The sequence below is a fragment of the Camellia sinensis genome, chromosome 14, assembly GCF_055761805.1.
Source record: "Camellia sinensis isolate YWXY chromosome 14, ASM5576180v1, whole genome shotgun sequence".
NCBI lineage: Eukaryota > Viridiplantae > Streptophyta > Magnoliopsida > Ericales > Theaceae > Camellia > Camellia sinensis.
Genome location: NC_138974.1, coordinates 21360905 through 21385816, shown reverse-complemented (window position 1 = coordinate 21385816; position 24912 = coordinate 21360905). Strand labels below are relative to the sequence as shown.

The 24912-nt window shown below is 36.8% G+C and overlaps 3 protein-coding genes across 5 annotated transcripts; 1 reads left to right on the top strand and 2 right to left on the bottom strand.

Annotated features, from left to right (window-relative positions):
* Window positions 1-827: 827 nt before the first annotated feature.
* LOC145807449 (putative cinnamyl alcohol dehydrogenase 1) lies at window positions 828-14554 on the bottom strand. 2 transcript variants are annotated; one of them, XM_082905651.1, is made up of 6 exons: window positions 14455-14554; window positions 10087-10201; window positions 9726-9954; window positions 1772-2057; window positions 1485-1635; window positions 828-1357 (listed from the first exon to the last, which is right to left on the bottom strand). In XM_082905651.1, the coding sequence occupies exons 1-6, from the start codon at window positions 14551-14553 to the stop codon at window positions 1161-1163; spliced, it is 1077 nt and encodes a 358-aa protein (XP_082761777.1). In that variant the 5' UTR covers window position 14554; the 3' UTR covers window positions 828-1160. The 2 variants fall into 2 exon arrangements, with proteins under 2 accessions (XP_082761777.1, XP_082761775.1); XM_082905649.1 differs by lacking the exon at window positions 14455-14554 and having other exon boundaries at window positions 9726-9857; window positions 10089-10449.
* Window positions 2252-6166, bottom strand: LOC114292698 (carboxyl-terminal-processing peptidase 2, chloroplastic-like). 2 transcript variants are annotated; one of them, XM_082905653.1, is made up of 6 exons: window positions 6000-6166; window positions 5645-5857; window positions 5166-5244; window positions 5043-5064; window positions 3637-3710; window positions 2252-3471 (listed from the first exon to the last, which is right to left on the bottom strand). In XM_082905653.1, the coding sequence occupies exons 2-5, from the start codon at window positions 5854-5856 to the stop codon at window positions 3661-3663; spliced, it is 363 nt and encodes a 120-aa protein (XP_082761779.1). In that variant the 5' UTR covers window position 5857; window positions 6000-6166; the 3' UTR covers window positions 2252-3471; window positions 3637-3660. The 2 variants fall into 2 exon arrangements, with proteins under 2 accessions (XP_082761779.1, XP_082761778.1); XM_082905652.1 differs by having other exon boundaries at window positions 2252-3710.
* A 5417-nt stretch (window positions 14555-19971) lies between the features above and the next one.
* On the top strand, window positions 19972-24334 carry LOC145807436 (uncharacterized). Its single transcript, XM_082905628.1, has 2 exons — window positions 19972-20384; window positions 20471-24334. Exons 1-2 carry the CDS (start codon window positions 19979-19981, stop codon window positions 21634-21636), a joined length of 1572 nt encoding a protein of 523 aa, XP_082761754.1. The 5' UTR covers window positions 19972-19978; the 3' UTR covers window positions 21637-24334.
* The last annotated feature ends 578 nt before the right edge of the window (window positions 24335-24912 follow it).

Genomic DNA, 24912 nt, shown 5'->3' with positions numbered 1-24912 from the left:
GCATCTCATCCTCGATGGAAGCCTATAAATAGATAGGCAATGAATTGTATTTTGATATGCAAACATCAAATTGAAGAAGAAGAGAGTGGTGAGGAATCAAGAGTCCAAAAATATATAGAATTTCTGCTGCCCGTGAACATAGGCTATTACTGAACAACGTAAACTCTGTGTTTCTCTTGTGTGTGTGTTTGTTTGCATCAATTTGGGCTCCCCCTGACTGAACAATTGGGACTATGAATCCTATGGATCAAGGGTATTAGTAGTGTATTAAAAAATGAGTCTGTCACTATTACAACGTAAATGACTATTTTGCCCTCTATGGTTGGTTTTCAGTCACTATGAATTTCAGTGTAGCTCTCTCATGACAATGACTTTCTTCTATTTCTTATCCACTCATTTTTCTTTTTCTTCTTTTAACTCACGGTATTTATGGATACAATTATAAATTCTTGGGCTTTGTTGTAATATATTTTCTGAGCTTATTGGTAGCAACAACAATTTTATAGTCTCTTTCTTGTTTAATTTAAAGCAGTGAGAATGTCATCTACAAACATAAATTAATTTAATTAATCGTCTAGACGAATTTGAGAGTTTGTTCTGTCAAGAGGTTTTTCTATTTACAGATGGACTGAAATAAAATAATTTTCTTAATCTACATAAATAAAATAGTTTTTATAGTAGTATAATAATATAATTTTATTCAATATATATAAATAATATAGTACCAAAAAATATATATATTTATAAAATATATTTTTTAATATTAAAATATATCAAAAACATCAAAGATATTTATAGAATTTCATATAGTTAATCACATCATAGAATGACAAAACAAATAAGTATTCTTATTAATTTGGTGGTTATCAAATAAACACAATTTTTCTTAGTCTCTTTCCTCAATCACACCACACTGAATAATCTACTCACTAACAAACATTAACAATCTCATACAATCTAAGTCTAAAAACAAACCCCCTAATAGTATTGCCTCATATAGCAAGTAGGCACAACATATCAAAAATATCACTACTTGCCTCACCCTTTTGCTTATTGGTATGGATTTAATTACATACATCCTCTTGTCAATTCTATCTTCATTAACTTCACAGTTATTAATTGTTTGTTTTTATGTTTATTTTTATTTTCCCACCATTGTTTCACTTCAGGGAGTTCTCTATGTCAATAACAAATCGGTACTTCACGTCCCCTTTTATCAGACGCTCTAAAGCTTCATTTTTATACTCGATAGGAATCATTTCAATATCTGGGTATATCTTTTGAGCTGCACAGAAATCCAACATTTCTTGCCTCTCTTTCGTGCCACCAGTCGCACTCCCGGAAATGGATTTCATACCTACCAAAGAAACATTTTAATGTTTGAATTCTCATTGCTAGGGAATTTCTTCTCTTAGAAAATCAAAATGCCCATTATTTTCTTTCAATTTTCAAATTTTCAAGAACTATGTGATGAAAATGCATACCCACTATGAGACTTGTAGGATTGAGCTTGACTTCACTTGGGCCACCAACCAGGACAAGAGTGCCACCGGTCTTCAACAGCTTTATGTACGGATCGAACGGGTGATCCCCCGATGCTGTGTCAATGATAAAGTTGAGTGAATTAACCATGGACTGCATGAAATTAAGATAATGATTGTCAATTTACTAAAACTTTTATTGCTATACTTCTCACTTTGCTGCTAATTAGTGAGCCCTTGACGAACAAAGCATAATACATCCAAGGTGGAGAAATGCTCGTGGTCTTTACCTTCATCTGTTCTTCGTCAGACGAGATCAAAAATTTATCTGCTCTGAGCTTGTTTAGGGCTTCGTCTTTCTTAGTTATACTAGTGCTGAAAACTGTAACACTTAATCTAAAAGCCTTCCCAAACTTCACTGCCAAGTGATTGAGGTCACCTAGCCCGATCACCCCAAGAGATTTACCTGGTTGGTTCATTTTATGCTGCATCATAGGACTGTAAACGGTGATTCCTGCACATAGCAGTGGTGCTGCTGCGGCCAATGGGTAGTCATTAGGTATCCTAAAGCGGTACCTGTAATTTTACAAGCATCAGCATAGGCACAATGTTGAATTCAATTCCCTATGTTTGTCTTAATATCATAAATGAGGATTTCAAATTCAACACATTAAGTGCCGTGTTTGGGCAACAATGCTAGCCATATGAAGGCAAGTAGAGCTAGTTCAATCATCATCCAAACATGCATTTTTTATTGGATTTTAGAGAAATTAGAGAATGGATAAACTAAGGAGTACACTTGTTGGATGAGGCACTCATCCATATGTGATGCCCAAGTTCAAATCTAACTATCAGAATTGACTCAACTATGAGGCAACTTAGTAGTTTGCTTATTGACTCAACTATGTCGGGCTTGGGGTCTCAATATATCTTTGACTTGCAACTCTTATTCTATCACTGCAGGAATTTTTAGAATTAGCGACGTTTAAAAAACGCCACTATAAGCCTTAAAAACGCCGTTAAAGGATAAAGTGATGTTTATAACTTGTGTCGAGGATACGGCCGCCGTCTTAGGTTATTGACGTTTATTAAACGTCACTAATAACTTTAGCCGGTGCTTTTTAAAACGCCGCAAATTCTTAAACATCCGTTAACATAAACCATCACAGTTAAAAGCTGACGTCATATGATGACATTTAATGACGTTTTTTAAAAACGCCATCTTTTCCGTTACAGTTAAACACTGACATCATATCACGACATTTAGCAACGTTTTTTTCAAAAACGCCATCTTTTCTCCTTATTTTAAAAAAAAATATAAAATGAACAAATATAAATAAATTTCATTTTCCCTGACTAAATCTGCAAAATAATACACTTCTCCCAAACAAAAAAGATTCAATTTTCAAATTGCACTATTAGCTAAACAAGGTCAAATCTAAAAGTCCAAGATTCTATACAGAAGCACATAAACTAAAAATAAACCAAACAAGTTTAATTCCTCTTCTAGATCGCTAAAATTTTACATTTGACAAACAATTAAAGAAAAATTGTAACATTTCGTACCTATTTATATTTAACCACAAACCATAACCCAAAAAAATGTTAAAAAACCATCAAAATATTGAATAACTCATTCATAGGCCAATGCTTATTTCAGGGAACAAGCTGGCCAATGCTCCTACAAAAAAACACTGGAATCAGTCAAAAAAATAAAGAAGCTAACCCAAAATAAAATAAAAAGTTAACAAATTATAATCATTGCCAATAATAAAGCTAACAAAAAGTTAGCACATCAATCACAAGTTAGGTTCAAAACTCTCACCTCCACTTGCACGCACCCACATTCAAACTTCATGTTCATTACATAAATATATACTTATAAGAGAGATTACAGATAGTTCGAGTACGGAGAGCACCACCTGATGAAATAATACTAATAAATAGATAACCAACATTCTCTTTCTCTGGACTGTCCAACATCTGATTTCTAAAAGCAACAAGAAGCGTATAAGATAACACATCCAAAAACAAAAGCAAAATGGCTAATTAATAAGTTAATACTGCAACTACGCAGGATGCTAGACAATTGATAACTAGAGTTGAGAAAAACAAACTTCAGTCATATAGTGTAGAAGAAAAAGCTTGAACTTACCCTAAAACAAGAGTTGTCATGCTATCAATGACAAGCAACTTCACTTGGTGCTGGAGGAGCGAAACCTTGGTTTGCTGCAATTGGTGAAAAAGAAAACGACATATAATATTCAAAATTAATTGCAATAGTCTCTCAGTTGATAAGTCTAGAAAGAGTAAGAACAATGGGTTGCTGGGGTTGGTTGACTTTAGATTGAGCTTGAACTTGAGCAGGGCTTAATCTGAGAAAACAATTTCCTGTTCAAGTTTCATTTGCTAAGGTTTGGCCAAACTCAATCATGTTCATGAGCCTAATCAAGCTTGTCAAGTTTGTTCATTTACCTATTCTGTCAAGTTTGTTCATTTACCTATTCATTCTAATTTCCATATCGAAAGATATTCAACTTCAATTGCAATTACAAGATACTCCAAGAGCTTATCCATATTTTTGTCATATCTAAAACGCAAGGTACTTTTTCCTTTTTGTCACAGTTACCAAAGCCATATAAGTGTAGCGCCAACTTTTCATGAGGCCTCAAGTAAATCCCAATTTCAATAGAGTTAGTTTGTGGAGCAATCTTGCCCAAAACCTAAGCTTGAGCTTGGTTGTGAATGGGCTTCTTAACAAGCCCAGTACGAGATGCTTATGTCAACATTACTTTCTTTATAAAACCCTGTCTGAACTTAAATTCAAGAGGAAAGTTTGATAAAGTCTCTAGGAGGTCATACCAGATAGTTCAAATATTCATATGCTAACCATCTAACAAACTGGGTTATCTAGACAACCCTCAAATCGAACCATACCACCCTTAAGAGGGTCTTGTCATAGACTCATAATCTTTGTGGTTCATGAGTGAAACATCTCAGCTGGCTCTGACATTGTCACCAATTACTACCCCAAGTTCTCAAAATGTCTCATTTAGATCTTATTATATTCACTCTAGGTTAAGTACAAGAAATCTGACTCTAGTTCACACCTCTCAGTAAGTTCTCAAAATGATACAAAATGATTCACATAATAAAACAATGAGATTGTAATGATATCAAGGTACTTCCAAGACATGCTGTGAATATGGCAATATGAGACGCCCGAATAAAAATTTAACTGATCGAATACATCATATAGAATATATAGAGCATTACCACCCAATAAATGATATTTCAAACTACACCTTGAAGATGTAGATACGCTCACCTGCCAAGGAGCTGCAAAAAATATACTGTAATCTGGCCAAAATACAAGGAGTCATAAAAAATTTTAGACAAATTTGAGGAGGTGGTTAAATGGGTATCTGCTTCCAAGTAAAAAAATTACTTATGTTCTGACACAAAGCAAACTACAGTGCACATAGTTAAACACATGCTAATTAATCATGCTTCACACATTAGTTTCAAGATTGACAAAACAAAGCACAAGGAACAACATACCAGACGATTTGGTGAGACGATCCTGGATAATAAGTGAAGGAAACAGAAAATTAAGTCAGAAGAAGAAGGAAAACCAGAAGCCAAACTCATAAAAGTGAACTATCGAAAAAAAATCAAACAAACCTCAAAGACCAAAGGCGTCAATCTCATGAAGGAACTGCTCTGAGAATGAACAATTGCCATTGAGCCTAGTTGAATATAGCTATAAAAGTATCATTTAGAATATAACTATAAAAGTATCATTCAGTAAATCACATTCGAAAGATAAATAGTCATTGTCATAATCCATTTGGGAAAAAAGTATCATTTAGAATATAGCTATAAAAATAAAAATTCAGTGCACCATAAGCTGCTATGATAGATATCATGATAGAAAAGTTAATGCACTTTTTAATATTTCATTTCTCACCACACATTGCATGCATAAGTAATCATGCAATATAGTTCTAAAATAAGGGTTCAATGTGTGATAACCTATGAGAAGGAATTCAATAATAGTTTAAAACTGGCGAATGTACATCTCACTAATTGATTGTAGATAATATTTGGTGAACAGAAATGTTACATGGAAAACTAAGTGACGAGCATAGTAGAGAACTCACTGCAAGCACTCTGCTGCATCATATATGCCCATGGTTTCGGTACTTGTGTCATCAATTTTCAAGATAACATCCCTAGACAAAATGCCAGCCTTATTTGCAGGACCGCTTGGAGCAGCTGAAATTACCACTAGTCCTACACGTAATCCATCACCTTCTGTAGGGTAGCCAATTGACAGCCCTACACCTGTAACAGCACCTTGTGTCCCGAACATCCTTCAAAGGACATATTAAAAGATTTTAGAGAGAATATCAAAAGCCACAAAATTCGCTGACCCAAAATAGTTAAGAAAAGGCTTCCTCGAGTCAAAGAACAAGATACATTGAATTAAATGGGTGAGAAGAAACTGCCTTGTACCTTGTTACAAGTGCTAAGAACAGCAGCTTCCTCTATATGATTCAGAGCGCAAAGCTCACTAATCGCTTGAGGCCATTGTGCTTCGGGAATGGAAAGCTTTTCACGTATCTCAACTAGTGCTGTGTGAACATTGAGTCCTATGGCCACGACACTGTTTCTGTCTTTTGTATATCCTGAGAGAAAAACAAAGTATAAATATTTGAACAATTGTGCCTTTAATTAATATTCCTTGTGACAAGTTAAAAATGAGGCTTGGTAATATAGCAGTTGCTTTACAATAAAGTTGCATGTGATATGTTCTGTCTCCAAAAATGATGAGATGCACTTTATATCATAGTTGTCAATTTGAAGCATTGTGTTTAGATATACTTTAACTTTCTCTTTGTAAAATGCATATATGTAAGAAGAATATTGTGCACACATCATATGTTAATATTTGATAAATATGTTTTAATATTCTTTCTTGATTAAAGGTAGTATAGCTATGCATCTGTATAATTGGTTAACTTGTTTGTTGTTTGTTTCTTTCTTCCCATTTCATGTAATGTCTTCTAGATTAAAGTGACATCTAGATTTATCTTGAATTGGTGCAGAATTTTTTTATTATAGCATTGAAGAAAGGCTTCTTATAATTGTACACACAAGAAATTTCTCAGTGTTTTGTACGTTAAGCTGTTCATGTAGCCTTGTCTGCACTTCAATTTGCATCCGTATTGCTTCGCTAATATGTAAGCTTCTAAATAAAAGGTTTAATAATTAGCGTATCAGTTCAAGTAATTTTTAGAAAATAAAGAAATGGATAAAGGAGCAGAAAGAACATGAAATGGGTTTTGAGATCTTACTTATTTGTTTTGGGTTTCAATGCTTGAATTACTCATGAGTTCCATTTGCCTCAGACATCCTTTCTCTTGCCACTACAACCATTCCTAAATTCTGTAAGCTATTCCATTGCCAGTAGTTGGCGTAGCTCAAAATAATTTATACTCCATAATTGTTGAACTTCTTACCAATTTTGTTTGTTCCAATATTAGAGTGCCCATGGAGATTCTTACTGAGCCTGTATTTCTGCCAAACCAAAATTGGAGGAGTTATTCTTAATCTATGTGCTTATATACAAGTATATGAATATGAAAATCCCCTGAAAATAAAAATAAAAATCTGAGACAAAGAATATCTCAACTAATAAGTTTCAAAACTAATTGAAATATCTGTAACAAAGAAGAGATATTTCAATTAGTTGAGCATTAGACATTTTTCCTTTGGTTTCTTCTTAAACTTATTATGTTGTATGCACTCACTGTCTGCTCCTCCAAGCTGATTTACTGCTTCTATGAACTGCTCATGGAGGTCTTGTGTCCATTTCAGTCTAGGCTTTGTATTGGTCGAAGGTACAAGTCCAGGATCTCCTGCACCATTCCCCCATTGCAGGAACAAATGCCTTTCTGGAAGAATGGACCCTCTTGAGGAGGGGTGGATGTTCTTTCCTTGATGATGGTGATGATGATACATCTGCCTTCAAAATGATGAATTTATGATTAGTTTCATGCAAAGAGCACAAACAGTTACTATGATCTTATTCAAAAACAATTGTGTTTTTATACTTTATGTCGGAGTTATACATGTCAAAGAACTATAAATGGAGTAATACCTTTCTGATAGCACAAGGGAAAATGAAAATACAGGCTACTGTCTTTCTAATTCACTCAGATTGAGCAAGGCCTATAACAATTATTACAAGGTTGACACAATGAATAAACTTGTCCATCTGCCTAAACCATGAATTTGCATACTAATAAGCTTATGTATATTATGATTATGATTATGATGCACAAAGGTTGGTCCATGAATCTAAAGCCTCCAATGAGACGTAAACTAGGTTTACTTATTTGTTTTATTATGGCACACAAAAAATGTCAGAATAGCCAATTTTCCTTCAACACTGGTACAAAACATGAAAGTATTCAAGCAAAAGCCAATAGAGGACCAGGAAGATGGGCAGGCGACACAAAATCAATGCCCTTTATATCATATCTTAAAATTTTAATGGACCAGCTAAGAAGCAATTTCAATGCCCTAATTTGTTTTCCAATGACTCCATATATACACCTAAATAATAATATTTCCATTATTTGCGCATATCATGCACTACTTTTCTACATTTTAACTTGCAGTAGAAGAGCAAAAAGGCTGGCATCTATGAGGACTTAATGCTTACATTTACTACAGTAGTGGGTTATTAGAGGAGATCCGCAGTTGTAACAATAAGAATGTCTGCATCTGTGATCATCTACAAAAATAAAATATACATATATAAGTAAGCAGATGATTGGGTGTAAAAAAGAGATAAAAAATTAAATGAATCGATATAATCAATTGGAAATGATTCGGATTGAGTTTCAATCTTCATCAACTGAAGAGACACGCTTGCTAAAAATGATCAATCAAACACTACAAATGATTTTTATGTTCTCAACTTGAAGACCAAGGTCATATGACATATGAAGTAGAAATGCAGAAAAAAAAATGAAAGGAAGTCTGACAGAGTTGAGAACAACTACATCAAGAACAGTACTGTTTATACACCAAACTTCTACCATAAAACCGCAACAACACAAAAACTATGATGCTTGGACCCTGAAGCAAGCACAAACCCCCAATGCCTACAACCAACGTCGCATTATAGTAAATTTTTTTTTTTAGAAAAAAAATTAAATCAAGGATTCTAGTTTTCTTCCTTCAAGACAAAAAGGAATAACACAGTCTAATTATCTATGTTCATTAGAAATACGTAAAATTATGTTCTACCAATATACAAACATAGATTGAAAAACAAAAATATCAAAGTGAATGAGATTCTATTGAAAAGAGAGCAGAACAAAAATGGCAAGTGAAAAGATTAAAAAGAGTACAATTCGACTGAAGGGAGGCCAGATCGAAGAGCGAGGAATATAGTGAGTCCTGTGTATGAGACCAGATCTGATGGAGCGAGAGAGAGAGAGAGAGAGAGAGAGAGAGAGAGTGTGTGTGAGAGGACCAGACTTAAGGGATAGTAGCGACGAGAGGACCATACCTGAGAAAGAGCTTTAACAGGCTCGAAACCCTAGATAAAATCCCTTCACTAATGTAGCTACTCGATTACCAGAAACCCAATATTCACTCAATCTGATTACCAGAAACCCAGTATTCACTCAATCGGCTAGTTTCCTCAGTCCCGATTCGATTGGTCTTAGTCCCGATCCCAATCCCGATGATCTTGATCCTTCTTCACTCATCGATCTCGTAACCCCGCCGATTTGTGCAACTCAACCGGTCCATCTTCTTCTGCAAAATCATCAGAATCAGAATCAAGAAAAATAAAAAACCGTCAAGAAATTTTAACCAAATTGATTCAAGAATCGATGGATTTAGAATTAGATCTGAACAAGTAATCGGAATCGACCCTGGTGAATCTCTCAAGGAGCATGAGAAGACAGAGGAAACCCTAGATCTAGGACGGAGAGAGAAAAGAGAGAAATGGATAGAGAAAACAGAATGACGGAAAAAGAAATGGTACAGAGGGAGACGGAGCACCGTTTAAAAGTCGAACGCGTGTTTATAAAAGGAAAATACGTGCCTTTTAATTTCACTTTATCTCTTCCACAGCGTTTTTCAAAAAACTTTGTGTAAAAAACGTGGTTATAGGCAACTTTTGTTGTAGTGTATGAAAGGGAAAAAAACAAAACATACCTTTGATGAACAACAATGTAACTAGAATATTCGCCTTTTGTGATCGTACCATCAACATCAACAGAGTTGAATGTACGGACAGGTCCCTTGGAGCAGTAGACATCCATATCCATACCACAATACTCACAATCTCTGCATGAATTGACATAAGTTCCCACTCCAACGTGGTCTCCAACTTTGAAGTGATGAACATTGGAACCAACCTCTTTAACAATTCTAGCAATCTCATGTTTGTTATGCGATTTTATATATATATATATATATATAGACACACACACACACACACATTAGTTCTTAAGAAGTGTCTGCATTATGGAATGACCCTCTATAGAAAATTTGAAACAAGAGAGAAAATCTACATACCTAGGCAGTAGGTGGTACTGTGAGTCTCCAAGTTTGTTCTTGGTCCATACAACATCAGCATAACACACTCCACAGTGGGTAATTTTCAATGAAACATCATTACTTTCAACAACCTTGCATTTTTTCATACTAAAACTGGTAAATATACAGATAAACTGGTAAAATAGAAAGGAAACATGGGAAGTGTTCTAAACATGTAAGTACGCATATGGCTTGTCTTGGGCTATTATTAATCTTAGTCTAATACATGGTTTAAATCTAAAATGAAAATTCTCTTATAAAATCAAGTAAATGACTAACCAAGAAAATAAAAAAAACTAAGATTTAAATGAGAAATTCAATAGCTGAAGTTAATAATGTCGTTTTTACCTTCAATGAGGGAAATCATTATTCTTTTTAATAAAATGTTTGATGGCTTGAGGAGAAACATATTCACACCTCTATATTTAGTTTTAATATTTTTTTATTTTATTCATTTACTAAATGTTAGGTTTTTATTCTTGACAATCTCGTTTGACAAAACTCTTTTCAGTTGTACTTGTTTTCGCACTTTTATTTCAGTGAGGCTATGAATTTGTTAGATGCGAATCCAACCCGAATTGTGCCGTGCAGAGAAGTTTGTGATGTTAATTCTTTCAAGATTGTCACTTCGCTGATTATGACGGGGATCGAGCTGCCTGGTCAGCCCACGGGGGTCCAAGGGGCAGCGCCCTTTGGCGGGTCCGGGGTAGCGCCTTGGCGGGGTTGAGGGGCAGTGCCCCCGAAGCAAAATGCAAAATTGCATTCGAAGTTGCATGTTCGCACTTGCTCGCTCGAGCGAAGGAGTTCTCACTTGAGCGAAGGCTGCGTCTGTAAAAAACCTAAGAAGGATGATTTTACGCTCGAGCGCAGGTTGTTTGGCTCGAGCGAAGCCACTTATGGAAAACACGCATTTTTGGTTCCTCGCTTGAGCGAGAGAGTCTTTGCTCGAGCGAGCTTCGCAGTCCCAGATTTCTATAAGTACGTGTTTCTGTCAGATTTTAGGATTACTGCTCCAAATATTCTTTTTGGATATTAAGGTTTATATCTGGGGATATTTTGCTAGTTTTCTTTGATGTTTAATTGAGTATTCAACTCATGGATTAAAAAGAATACATCAAAGGTTCGTTTGTTCATTCTATACAAAAGAGAGAGTTGCTATTCAGTAGATTCTGAAGAATTCGAGCCTGAAGCTTTGGTGGATTCTGAAGTGGCTCATCGTCAAGACAATTCCAAGGTGAAGATGGGGCTGGAAGAGGCACATAGGGGTTGGTTCAATTCGGGCGTGGATTCGCTAGGTAATTGAAAGTATACCTATGTAATTCCTTTATATCTTCTTAGTGGATTATTTTGTGGCTGTTGCCCGTGGTTTTTTATCACAATAGGAGGTGCTCCGATTGTGGTTTTTTCACGTTAAAATGGTTGTGTCGATTTGTCTTGATTGTTTGATTGAGATTGTTTTATTGCTTTAAATTGATACATAATCACAAATCAATATCTAGTGGATTTCTAGTTTTTTCACTAAATATAAAAATTTAAAATTTAAAGTGCTTACCTCAAAGTTTTAAGGCTCATGTCTCACCCAATAAAAAATAAAATACCTCACATTACAAATGGACCTTTAAAAACTTTGTTCACAGATATCCCTCTCGAGTTGTGAGAGTATCTTCTTTACCTAAGGTTTTGGGTTTGTGAGAGTTTCTCTATTAGAGTATAGTTTATTTTATTTTATTTGGTGGCTCATGATGCTAGACACCTTAGCTTTTATGCTTTTCCTCGATGGCCTTGTATTGAGAATTTTTTGCACATATATATATATATATATATTTGGTACTGAAACCTTCACTTATCAAAAATAAATAAAACAATCAGACATGATTGAAGATGAGTAATGAGAGGGAGTTTTTATGTGCATTAGGGCCGAGCTAGGCCCAGGCGTAGTAATGGGCCGTGGTAAAAAGGGCTTAGCAAAGTGGACCTTATTGATAGCTCGGTCCAAGTATGTTTACAATCACCACGGTCGGAGTGGTGATAATTAGCTCGGTCGTAATATTCAGAGATGAGGTATTTGGGCTTCCTGTGGAGGACCTTGCTCTTGTTAGCTCGGTCGAAGCTTGGTATAATTAGCTCGGTCTCAACAGGCTAAAACCGAGGTATATGTAAAAGAAGAGCCGAGCTACGAGTTGCATGTGAAGGCGTTGGATTAAGTATGACAAAGGGCTAGTGTTAGCTCGGTCGTACTGTTATCCAGCCGTGGTAAAACCATCTCACTTGGTTTAAGCAGTGAGGAGGGTGTTGAATGATAAGTATTATCTTTCAGGAGTGTGATTCCTAGGAGGACTCTATATGGAGGAATAAGAGTCCTACTAGGATTGTGCCACGCGGAACCTATAAAAACTTACAACATAACCTAAGTACAGGTAACACAACTTTGATTCTCGAATACACAGAGTTTTTGTCTATTTGTCTATTTTGCTGACATAGGCATCGGAGAGGTATCCGACACACACCCGTCGACTAGCTCATGTTTGTGTTTTCAGGGAGTAAAGCGACAACGTTTGGAAGAACATCTACTTGATCAACAAGATTATACGAGAAGCTTATTTCGTGCTCGTACAAGTAAGTATTAGCCCTCTAGACATGATTAAAATTGTACATCTTAGAAATACATTCTTTGAAATTTATTTAAAATATTAATTATTTTTTTATAATTTTAAAATTGTATTTTGTTCTTTAAAATTTTAATCGCACAACAAATAACCATTTCTATTAAATCAATCAATAATTTTCAATGATGTCAGTAATATATTTTAATTTACAATTATTATAATTTCATTATGATATACAGGGGGATGGTTAATTTTTTTTTTTCCTGTCAACTCTGTTAAATGACAAATCCGATAGGGTGTATTTGTAGTTTTCACAACCACAATGAACAGTTCATATTTTAAACAAACCTTGTGAGTGTATTTGTAAGTTATCCTTTACCACACTCCATTTGAATTGAACGAGTGGCCTAGAAAAGAAAAAAAAGAAATTGTGCAAATGAGTTTTTTTCATCACTTATTTTGATGATTAATAAGGCAAGAAATAAAAAGAAATGGTGATAAGGACAAATCACTCAGAACTTAAATTTTCTTTCTAACCAAAAGTTGTGAGATTTGGTGAGAAATCAAAATTACTTTTTACAAAAAAAATTAAAAAATTAATACCTATGGGAAATTTTATGCTATACACCTCCTTTGTATCTTTAGTTGTGACCTATTGTGTTATAAAAAATCTCCGGTGTGTAATGTACACCGTACGCAGCCTTATCACAAAATTACGTAAGTTTTTACTAATTTACATAAGTAATATCACAAAAGTGATAGAAGTAAACTTACACGAATTTGTATTCAACTTATGCATTTTTGTGAGATCACTTATATAAGTTTGTCAAAACTTATGTAATTTTGTGGTAGGGTTGCATACGGTGTGCACCGGAGCATTACCCATGTGTTATTAATTATGACATATTGAGATGTTGATTATGACATTATTTTAGTTCTGATCCAATAATTATTTGGTTATAACTTTTTTTTTTTAGTTGACTCTTATAGTATTGAGTTATACCATTTGTGATAATTAAACTCACAAATAGTATAACTCACATATGATACACATCATTTTGAAGGTCTAGACTATAGTGTTTCCTAATACCTAAACTACCCCTCTAAATATAAATAAAATAAAATAAATACACATGTATCATATTTTACTAATTGTCCATCCAATTAAGAAAGTGAAAAATTACAATTTTATTTTTTATTTTTGAAGAAACTCCAATCATTTCTTTTGTTTTAAAATTATGGAGCTATTGTTTTAAACTAATAAGAGCAGGGTTTTGTTCACCCCATTTGAAAATGTATGAACAAAATTGGACCCAACTTTCATGGGAAATATTATGATGTGCATCCCTTTAGGGGTATATGTATTGTATAATAAAATATATAATTTTATCATAAAATTTTATAATGTTAATCATAAAATATATAATCTCGTAACAAATTGACATAATAAAAAATATCGTAATTAAGTCACAAATTTTTGTAATATCAATCACAAAATTTTGAATATTTTATTACGTCGATTTATAGTGAAATTACTTATTTTATGATTAATATTACGAAATTTTACAATAAAATTACACATTTTTATAATAGAGTGCACATTGTATAGGAACACGTAACATAAGAAACAATCAAAAAAACAAAAAAACTTATGTTCAACATTCGCTTAATATAATAATATAGATATAGATAATAACATATTTGTGCAGATATATATATATATATATATATAGACATACATACCTACAGGCAAAGTTATAAGGAGAGAGAAATCCAGATGCACCTCTTGCTGCCCATCCACGACACTCCTCTTCCTCCATCACTCTTTCTGAACTCATTCTTAACTTCCCCTCTCTCTCCCTCTCCATAAATATTCTATTTAATTGAATTAATTTGCATTGTTATACTTTATATATTCTATATTTTATTTGTTATTACAAAGTCTAGGTTTTGATAAATGTCATTGTCAATAAGAAAAGTAGTCTCACCAATGATTTTTATTGATCTTTTATACGGTGCACCTACCACTATATATATAAATCAATTATGCTTTCGTTTGGAATATGGATTAATTTTTTCAGATAATATAATATTTTGGTGGTTAAGGATCTTCTATTCTTAAATTATTTTTCTCTTTGTGTCTTTTTATTTTAAAATACATACAATTATTAAATTACGTAAAAAAAAAAATTTAAGGTATAAAAATTTCAAAACATAATTCAACATTAACAAATATTTTGAAACCGTGAAACAAACATACACATTAATAAATTGTATAGATTTTTTTTTTTTTAAATAATAATGGGTCATATAATTGTTGGCTTTTTGGCTTTTCGAAGGGTATTTTTGTGAATGTGAGCGTGCCAGCAAGGATCAATCAGTCCTTACAGAAATTATAATTGCCAACCAATTATCAGACGATTGTGTTTTAGTTCTTTTCAGCCTCAATGAAGAGGACTTTTACTGGTGGCTTGACTTAGGAGAAATTAAGAGAAATAACAGTAATATGAAGAACAATTGAAGTATTTCATAAAAATGAACACTTACAACGGTCCGAACTCAGCCTCGGAGAGGTTTACAACAGCAATCTACTTGAATCTACTTGAAGCTACTCCTATGAATCGAAGTGCAGTGCGAGTATTTAAAGTGCAGGTATTTAAAGAACAGGTATTTAAGGACTGGAAATGTAAATGACTGGAAAGAAAATATATGAAGTAAATGACTGGTTTGTATGGTCTGAGTCCGTCCCTCTTTCTGGGGGCTACCCTGCTATTTATACTCGTCAGTGATGACCTTCGAACTGCACTTCGAACTGTCGAACTGCTCCTCCATGATCGCTGGTCATGCTTCCTTACAAGTAGCTCCATTACGCCATTACTGGCAGTTGAGCTTCCCTCTTGTACTTAGATTTGAATATGAGTAACCGTTTGAAGACACGTCATCTTGCATCCCGTTTATTTGATCTAGTGTTACTCGGATCATGTGAGGACCAATGTTTATTGTCACGTGTACGATCAGGATTAAAGGCTTGAATAACCTTCCTTTATTACCCTTACTATGCCACGTGTCGAACTGTAACTGGCTTTTACAAAATATGTAGCCAACATTACCCCCCGCACTAATATACCCAATACTTGGTGATATTAGTGGATTGCAATTTTCCCGCGCTTCCAGAACGTGTATGAAGTCCATATTCTGGAAATACAACCGTCATCCATTTGGAGATCATCTACATTAACTCGTCGAACATCCCAATACCTTAGTATTCGAACAGGTTATGGCTGCATCAACTTCCCTTTCTATTGATCAAGCATATGAAGAGCCTTTGAGTGATGTTGTTCCCCCTCGAAAGAACCTCCACGCATTCATTAGCCACCTTTACCCGCCCTTCTATATTCAGGTAATGGAGGCTTTTGTAGATTATAAACCTCTGGACTATGAACACATTGCTTTTAATCCCTTGGTTTACAAACTTACAGATACAAAGAATTCTTCCCCTAAGCTCCCTTTGTATTCTGACCGAACTACCCTCGAGCCTTTGCTTCGACAAGTTGAAAATATGGATCTAGGAAACTCTTCTTCACAGACCTCTGCATGGGATGAAATTGTGACCTCTTCATCCTCTGGAGCTTCTGGCTGGACAATCTGGTCCTCTCCTGAGACTTATGATCTAAGGGAGCGAATCAATCATCATTTTGTTGAGTTTACTGACCCTCTGGAGTTTCCCTCCTACGCTCGAAGCTCAGTGGTTTACCCTTACGCGCCCATTGACCTTCGACGTAGCTTGGAGGAGAATCTGCTTGTGGCTTGGTATACTTCTTCCATGCCTACGAAGATAATGCATCCTGCCCAACGTTCAGAAGAAGCACAAGGGTATACCCCTTCATTTTTAGCCAAAAAGGCGAAGATTTGTTCTTCTGATTGGCTTGACTATATTAATGCTTTTGCTCCTTCTGTTCCCGTGCCATCTCCCATAATAGAAGCATCCACACCTTCTTCTGCATCTGCATCCTCTGAGATAGAAACACCTGCTCCTTCCCCTTCGTCTTCTGAAGCAGAATCATCTTCTCCTTCTCCTCCTCCCATCCTTTCCTGGACAGAAAAACTAAGACTTGCCCTTCCAATGGACAAAGTCTTTCCACCTTACCAACCTCCGTCACCCCCTTCTCCAGCCGAGCGAAAGCAAGCTCAACTTTTGCTTGCGGCTTTCTCCCACCTGCCCTTCAATGTTCTTGAGGATGATATTCCTCTTAAGAATTTCCAATGGGCTTGTGATATCCTCACTAGGGGTCATGTCCTCAACCCTCTTGCTCAAGCAGAGCTCCATTTGTTTTTGGACCAACTCCCAGTGCTCCTCTACTGGCATCAGAATTCTAAGATCACCATCCAAAATCTGGATGAACTTTTATCTCTCCGAATTCATGCCCAATATGAAGCAGAGAATCTCATCGAAGAGCTCGATGACTTCAGGAATAAAGATTCTACGTACTGGGATGGTTTGGTTATGGATGACTTGGAACAAAAATCGAGGGAAGAGGCCTTCGAAGCAAAGGCTGAAGAACTCTATTATGAAGTGAGGGCTCATCAGCTTATGCAATCGACTTTAGAAGAAATAGAAGAAATAATAAAGAAAGAACAGAAATTTATTGACCATTGCTGGACAAAATTTCATGACCTTGTTATTTATTCTATTCCTTATTTTTATGAGCTTGAATTTGTACCGAGATAGAGTTACTTAATGTAATAAACAAAGTCTTTCTGTACTTAACACTGTTTGACTCTGTTTCCTTTTATCTCTAAAAGCTAACTCATAACTTTGAATTGAACAATTTCATACTTCGAATCAACTGTTTAATGAAGTACTAAAAGAACCAATCATGTCTTCTTCCAATTCATGGAGTAAAATTGACAATTCTGGCAGATATCATTTTAGTACTTTGATTTTAATGACTTTATATTAACTGTAACCAATATATGGTCATAGTTGATATAGCCAATCAATTTGAAACTGATCTCTTTTGGCTTCGAAGGGCAAACTATGGTAATTCCTTCTTGCTCAAACCAATAACTGGTTTGGATGTTCCGAACAATGCCCTTTTTTCCTTAAAGAGTTCTAGGGCTTGCTTCGAATGTTATCACTTCGAACAGGTCTTTAGATTTTTTGAAGTAGACCAATACTTTGAATATTCAGACATTTTTAAGCATGCAGTATGCTTCGAAGTCGGCTCCTGCATTTCGAAGCCGTTTTTGTTTGAAATTTTAGCGCAAAAATGTGGCTTCGAAGCTGGCATCAATGTGCTTTTCCCTCCAGAAATTATCGATGTTGAAAGAGATTCCTTGTTTTCGCACGTTTTAGTACTTAATGACTTACGAGATGTATCCCCGCACACAAAAGTTATTTAAAACCTTTTCACTCTGTGCCCCGGAATTGCTTACACATTCAAATCCCCTTTGGATTTCCATTTCTCTCTACTCCCTTCTATATTTTCCGAAAACCCACGATCAATGGCTTCTTCCCCATCAAAAGTTCCGACCATAGAGCGCGTAAGCTCATCTGTGGCTTTGAAGCGGCTTATTGATGCTGAATGTGAGAAATACAAGGGTGATGAGAAAAGTGCTATCGATGGGCGTTTCTTTATCCCTCGTCGCCATGTGCAGCGAGAGTACGTGCTAGGACCTATTTTCAAGGAGATCCCTTCCGAGCTTCCCGCCCTATATCCTCGCTTGGAGAATCAATGCCTTCTGTATGAAGGTGGTCTCGACTGGCAAGGCTGGAAAGTCAATCGTCCTCACCGATGCTGGCCCACGATGAGACCAGAGTGGCAAGAATGGTACGACCGAGTTGTCCCTGCTAGGACATTGGACCTTCAAGAACTCTGCCTTCTTGATGCTCTTCGACTATCTAGGGTAACTATCCCAGAAGACCCTTTTCTAATCCCCGCTGCTTTATGTTTCTGGAACCCTATTTTCAATTTCTTTCAGTTTAGGTGTGGGATGATGGCTCCCACTGTTCTTGATATTTGCCACCTATTAGGAGTATCCCCCATTGGTACCCCCATCACACCAGATTTTCCTGACTTAGTAGTCCCTTTCTCCCTCCCCTCTCTTAATGTATCTTACAGTGATTTTGTTAGAGTCGAGAACAAAAGAATGGGTCCAGTAACTGATAGGGAATTCTTTTCCTTTTTATTATATTGGCTTTGCAAATTTCTTTTCTGCACCTCCTCCCAAAGAATCATGCTCGAATTTGCTCCTCTTGCCAAAGCCTTGGTTTTGCAGAAAAGAATAGCCTTAGCCCCATACATTCTGGGTCATGTATATAGAGTTTGTTCCCTCTTTTGTGAGAAACCCCTAGATGCCAATCAAGGGGGACCATTTTGGATTCTTCAGCTTTGGCTCTTTGCCTATTTTTCTGAACTACAATCCAAATGTCTTAAATTTTCTGGGCTACACTCCCTCACTCATGGCATAAAACTGGCCAATGCTTCACTTTATCCAGCTACTTTTGCCTTTTATTTCTCCTTCTTTCATCAACTACCAGCTGCTCTTCCTGATCATCGTTTCCGTCCCTTCGAAGCTAGCATAGGTCCAACCTGGTTAAATCACTTCCTTAGTGATAGGCTCTGTGCTTTGCCTATTCATAAAGATATGTGGGCTTCCCTACTGATCCCTAGGGAACTGTTTATTGGGACCACCAACCCCAGAGCCTATAAATGCATAGCTGAGCCTTATTGTCCTGCTCAATTTGCTAGACAATTTGGCCTCACACAAGGAGTTCCAATACCTCTTTGCAGCAACACCAATCTGAGTCTTACTAAGAGGGATTTGAAGGTTCGAAAATCGAGATTAGAAGAGGCAACCTTCAAGTTTATGGATGATTTGGCCAGTTTTGAGTTCATCCCTTTCTCCCCTCATGGTACTGTATTGAAGAGATATCAAAATTGGTGGGTGAGCAACATGGAAGTTTATTTGGCCATCTCCTCTCAAAACCTATTGGAGGTGCTGGATGTGCCCAAGCCCAAAGAAGCTGAGACTGTCATTTCTTCCACTATTCCAATTACAGTAACTGCTACAACTCAGTTTACTTCTGCTGCTTCAATTCCTCCCAGGGTCACTCGAAGTATGTACCCCTTTCTCCTTTTCTCTAACCTCTTCATATAATGCTTGCTATCTTATCTCTAATCCTTCTTTTATGAAGGTGGTCAACAACAAAAGAAGAAGAGACTCTTTGAGCTAGAAAGGGAAAAAACTGAACTTCCAGAGATGGAGGAAGAAGAAAATGATCAAGAACAGGAGTCTCCCTTGAAAAGAAACAAAAGAGACCCTCAATTGGCTCAAGAGGGGATAGCCGCTAGGGAAGAAGAGGAGAAGCTCACTTTTGAAGAGTCTGGACCCCAACCTAAAAAGGTCGAGAAGACAATGGAGGAGCGAATGATTCCAACTCAAAGGAAAAGGAGAAGAAAAATTACCGTTTCTCCTTCCGATTTTACCGAAGATTCTGATTCCGAGACAATTGCTCAAGTAATAAAAAAGAGGAGGAAGATCACTGTTCTAGCTACCAGCTCGTTTGAAGATCCCATCCATGAGGTTGTAGAACAAGAATATCCCAAAGCCATAGTTGTTCTTGAAAGAGCTGAGGAGAGGCAGCAGCAACAATTCCTTGGGACAAGTAAGTTCCTGCATGCCTTTATTCTTTTCTTGTCGACTTTTCAAGACTAAGACTTGACATTACCTCACATTTTCTTCTTTTTACAGCAACGACCACTGCATTAATCTTCCCAACGGAAACTTCCCCAATTTCAGTCGAAGTTGATCAGATGCAACGCGTGAAAACCATTCAAATCACGCTCCCACTTCCTAAGCCTATATTCGATACGTCTTTACCGAGGCCGAGTATCCCTGCATCTCTTTTCCTTGGCTTAGAGCCATACCTCCCTTTCTTGACTCTTGATCTGCCTCAGTTTGTTTCTTCGATCCTCACTCTTCCTCCTACTGCTACTTCATCTCGCATGGCAGTTGATTCTCCTTCAGGGGATGCCGATAATTTTCCAATTCATGACTCATCACCAATGCCTACTTCCAGCCCTTCCTCACTTGATTTGCTGGTGGCCAAGACCATAGAGGCTGCCAAAGATGCTCCATCTGTTTCTCCCATCCCTATGCAGCCCTTTGTGTCTTCCACCACAACACTCTCTATGCCCTTCATGTCAAGGGATGAGGTAGACATTTTTGAAGAAAGACTAGCTAGTCTTTTTGACATTCCTTCTACCTCTCCTACTTCTACTACTGAAGCTGAGCCATTAGCCTTGGCTAACTCCCTTTTGGAAATCTTCGAGAGTTCTCCTTCCTCCAGCAACAAGCCTTTTGTACCTTTAGTAGATTTGGACACATGCTTGCAACTGTTGACTTCCTTTTCGAGGATCCCCTTCGAGGCTCTACAAAGGCCTATCATCAGGAACGGGTTCCTTCAATGCTGTAACATTGCTGAGCAGTCTGCCATGAGTGTTTCAAGTCATCTATCTCAGGCTGCAGCTACTATTGATTTCTATCTCAACATTTGCCATGCTGCTAAAGCTGCGGATGATAAGCTGGTTAAGGACCAGAGTTTTGTTTCTCAGGTGCATACTGAAGTATCAACTCTGAAAGAACAACACTCTTCTGCCTCCCACTTTCGAGTCCAACTTCTGGAGAAGAAAGCTCAGCTCGAAGAGGAGTTAGCTGCAGTAAACCAAGCCTTGGTTCGAACTGATAAGAAATTGCACATCACCAATCAAGGACTGGCTGATCGAAAAGAAAACATGGCTGCAGCTATTCAATTATTTCCTTCCCTTAGTAATAGGAAAGCTATTGTACAAAAACAATTAAAGCATTGTAATGATTTTTGGGCCAACTTGTGGCATAATGTACTTGATTCTTTATGAAAGCACACTATTTTGAATATAATTTGAACAAGCTTTGTGTTTTTGCATATGGTGTTTACTCTATCCCTTGTGTCTCCCAAACAGTTGGAAAATAAGGTTTTAGATATCTGCCATTAATCTTTTTGGGATGTACATAACCATTCAAATTTCTTAAATGGTATGCTCCGAAAGGCAGAACCCTATGAATTTGATATGGACCTTCCCAATTAGGTGACCATTTGCCAAACTTATGGCTTTTAATCCCAATTGGGAGTATTGTCTTCCATACCAAATCACCTTCATCAAAGCCAATGTGTTTGACTTTCTTATTATAATTCTCGGCTGCTTTCTTCTTTTGGAAAAGAATGCTATTTAATGCCAAAATTCTGGCTTCATCTATGCCTTCTAATTCTAAGCACATACTTTGATGGTATTGTTCAGGATTCAATTGATCTTGACATCTTACTCTCAAAGATTTGACATTAATCTCCACTGGTAAGACTGCGTCATGTCCATACACCAAGGCATAAGGAGTGACCCCTGTGCTTGACCTCGGTGAGGTTCTATATGCCCACAGAACATCCAACAATAGGTTATGCCAATCCCTGGGATTGTCATCCACAACCTTTTGTATTCCTTTTTTCAAGGACTTATTGGATGACTCAGCTTGACCATTAGCTTGTGCATAATAGGGTGTGGAATTAACAAGGCTAATTCCAAATTCTGCCGCAAAAGCCTTCACCATCTTCCCATCAAACACAGTTCCATTATCAACTGTTATGGTTTGCGGGATTCCAAATCTATGGATCAAATCTTTAATAAAACCAATAACCTCTGTTTGGTCTACAGCCTTGTATGGCTTAGCTTCGACCCATTTAGTGAAGTAGTCAGTGGCCACTAGAATGAAACAATGATGTTTCGAAGAAGGTGGGTGTATTTTTCCCATCATATCCATGGCCCACCCTCTGAATGGCCAAGGCTTTACTACTGCATGTAGGTCAGTTATGGGCACGTGCCTTATTGTGCCATGCTTTTGACATGCCTGACACCCCTTTGCATATTCTATGCAGTCTTTAAGAATGGTTGGCCAATAATAGGAATGCCTTCGAAGCAACCATCTCATTTTTACACCAGGTTGATGAGCACCACAGATGCCTTCATGAACCTCAGCCATGGCTGTTAATGCTTCTTTAGGGCCTAGACATTCCAACAATAAGCCATCTCCCCCCCTTTTGTAGAGAGCATTACCATATATCATATATTGCATAGACTGCAATTTAACTTTTCTACTGGCCTTCGAAGATGGACCAGCCAAGTACTGCATTATTGGATGCCTCCAATCTTGTTCTTGTAAGTCATTATGATTGACTTCCAAGATCACATTCCTTTTATTCAAAGGTTGAATTAATCTCTGATATGTTGTTTGGCTTATGTCCCTTTGGGTATTATCCCTTCTCTTGAAGTTCGAAGCCTTTTGAGCCACATCATTGGCTCTATTGTTCAAGAATCTTGGAACATGGGTTACATTTGCTATTTGAAACTGAGAAAGCAAATGTAATGCAACAACATAATATGGCAAGATACTTATGCTTTGACACTTGAAAATTCCTTTCACTTGGTTAATCACCAATTGAGAATCCCCAAATATGTCAACTGCATGTACTTGTAATCCAATAAGAATCTCTAGTCCCACAATTAAGGCTTCATATTCAGCCTGGTTATTGGAACAGGTAGCTTCATCCACTCTAAAACCATGGGTAGTTTCTGTCCCCTGTGGAGACTTGATTACAATACCAATTCCAATTAACCCATTTGCTTTCGACCCATCGAACCACATTTGCCATGGCTCAACACTGGTCATACCAAGTTCCATGATCTCCTGGTTCTCAGTTTGAGATGGATGGTCTGCCAAGAAATTGGCTAAAACCTGCCCTTTTACTGCCCTTTGAGGGACATATTCTAGATGAAATTCTGATAAGGCAAGTATCCATTTGCCAATTCTTCCCCTCAACATTGGTCTAGATAACATATATTTAACCAAATCTGTGGTTGCAATTACCAAGACAGTTGTAGGCAAAAGATAATATCTTAATTTTATTGCAGCAAAATACAAAGCAAGACACAGCTTTTCAACAGCTGAGTATTTACATTCACACGAACTTAAAAACCTACTAAGGTAATAAATAGCTTGCTCCTTGCCTTCTTCATTATCTTGGGCTAAGAAAGCTCCCAATGAATCCTCTGCTGCAGCTATGTATAACTTCAAGGGCTTGTTCCCCTTTGGTGGCATCAGCACTGGAGGTTTAGCCAAATAGGCCTTGATACCTTCGAAAGCAATCTGATGCTCTGCTGTCCACACAAATTCCTCTTCATCTTTCAGCCTTAACAAGGAAGAAAATATTTTAGTTTTCCCTGCAGTGTTAGAAATGAACCTTCGAAGAAAGTTAACCTGCCCAAGGAACCTTTGTAATTCTTTCTTACTTGATGGGGGTTTGGCTTCGATGATTGCTTTGGCTTTATTCTGATCAATCTGTATTCCTTTCTTGTGAACAACATAGCCCAAGAAATTTCCAGATGATACCCCAAAAGCACATTTAAGAGGATTGAGCTTTAACTTGAACTTCCTCATCCTTTCAAAAGCTGCTTCTAAGTGAAACAGGTGCTCTTTCATGGATTGGGATTTAACTACAATATCATCAATATAACATTCCAGATATCCTCCAATAAGATCATGAAAGATAGTATTCATGGCTCTTTGGTATGTAGCTCCAGCATTCTTTAGACCAAATGGCATTTTAACCCACTCAAAGGTGCCAATATTCCCAGGACATCTGAACGCTGTCTTGTGGATATCTTCCTCTGCAATGCATATTTGGTTGTAGCCGGAATGCCCATCCATCATTGACAAGACTTGGTGACCTGCTGAACTATCTACCAGCAAGTCCACTATAGGCATAGGGTACTCATCTTTGGGAGTTGCTAGATTTAAATTTCTGAAATCGATACATACCCTCATTTTGCCATTCTTCTTGACTACAGGCACAATATTAGATAGCCACTCAACATACCTGGCTGTTCTAATAAAACCTGCCTTGAGGAGTCTAAGGATCTCTTCCTTGACCTTCTGAATTACTTCTGGACTCATCCTTCTTGGTCTCTGCTTATAGGGCCTGAAATTAGGCTTCATAGGGAGCCTATGTTCCACTAATGACCTGTCCAATCCTGGTAGTTCATTATAAGACCATGCAAAGCAATCTTTGTATTTCTTCAGAACAACCAAAAGCTGGTTTCTGTCCA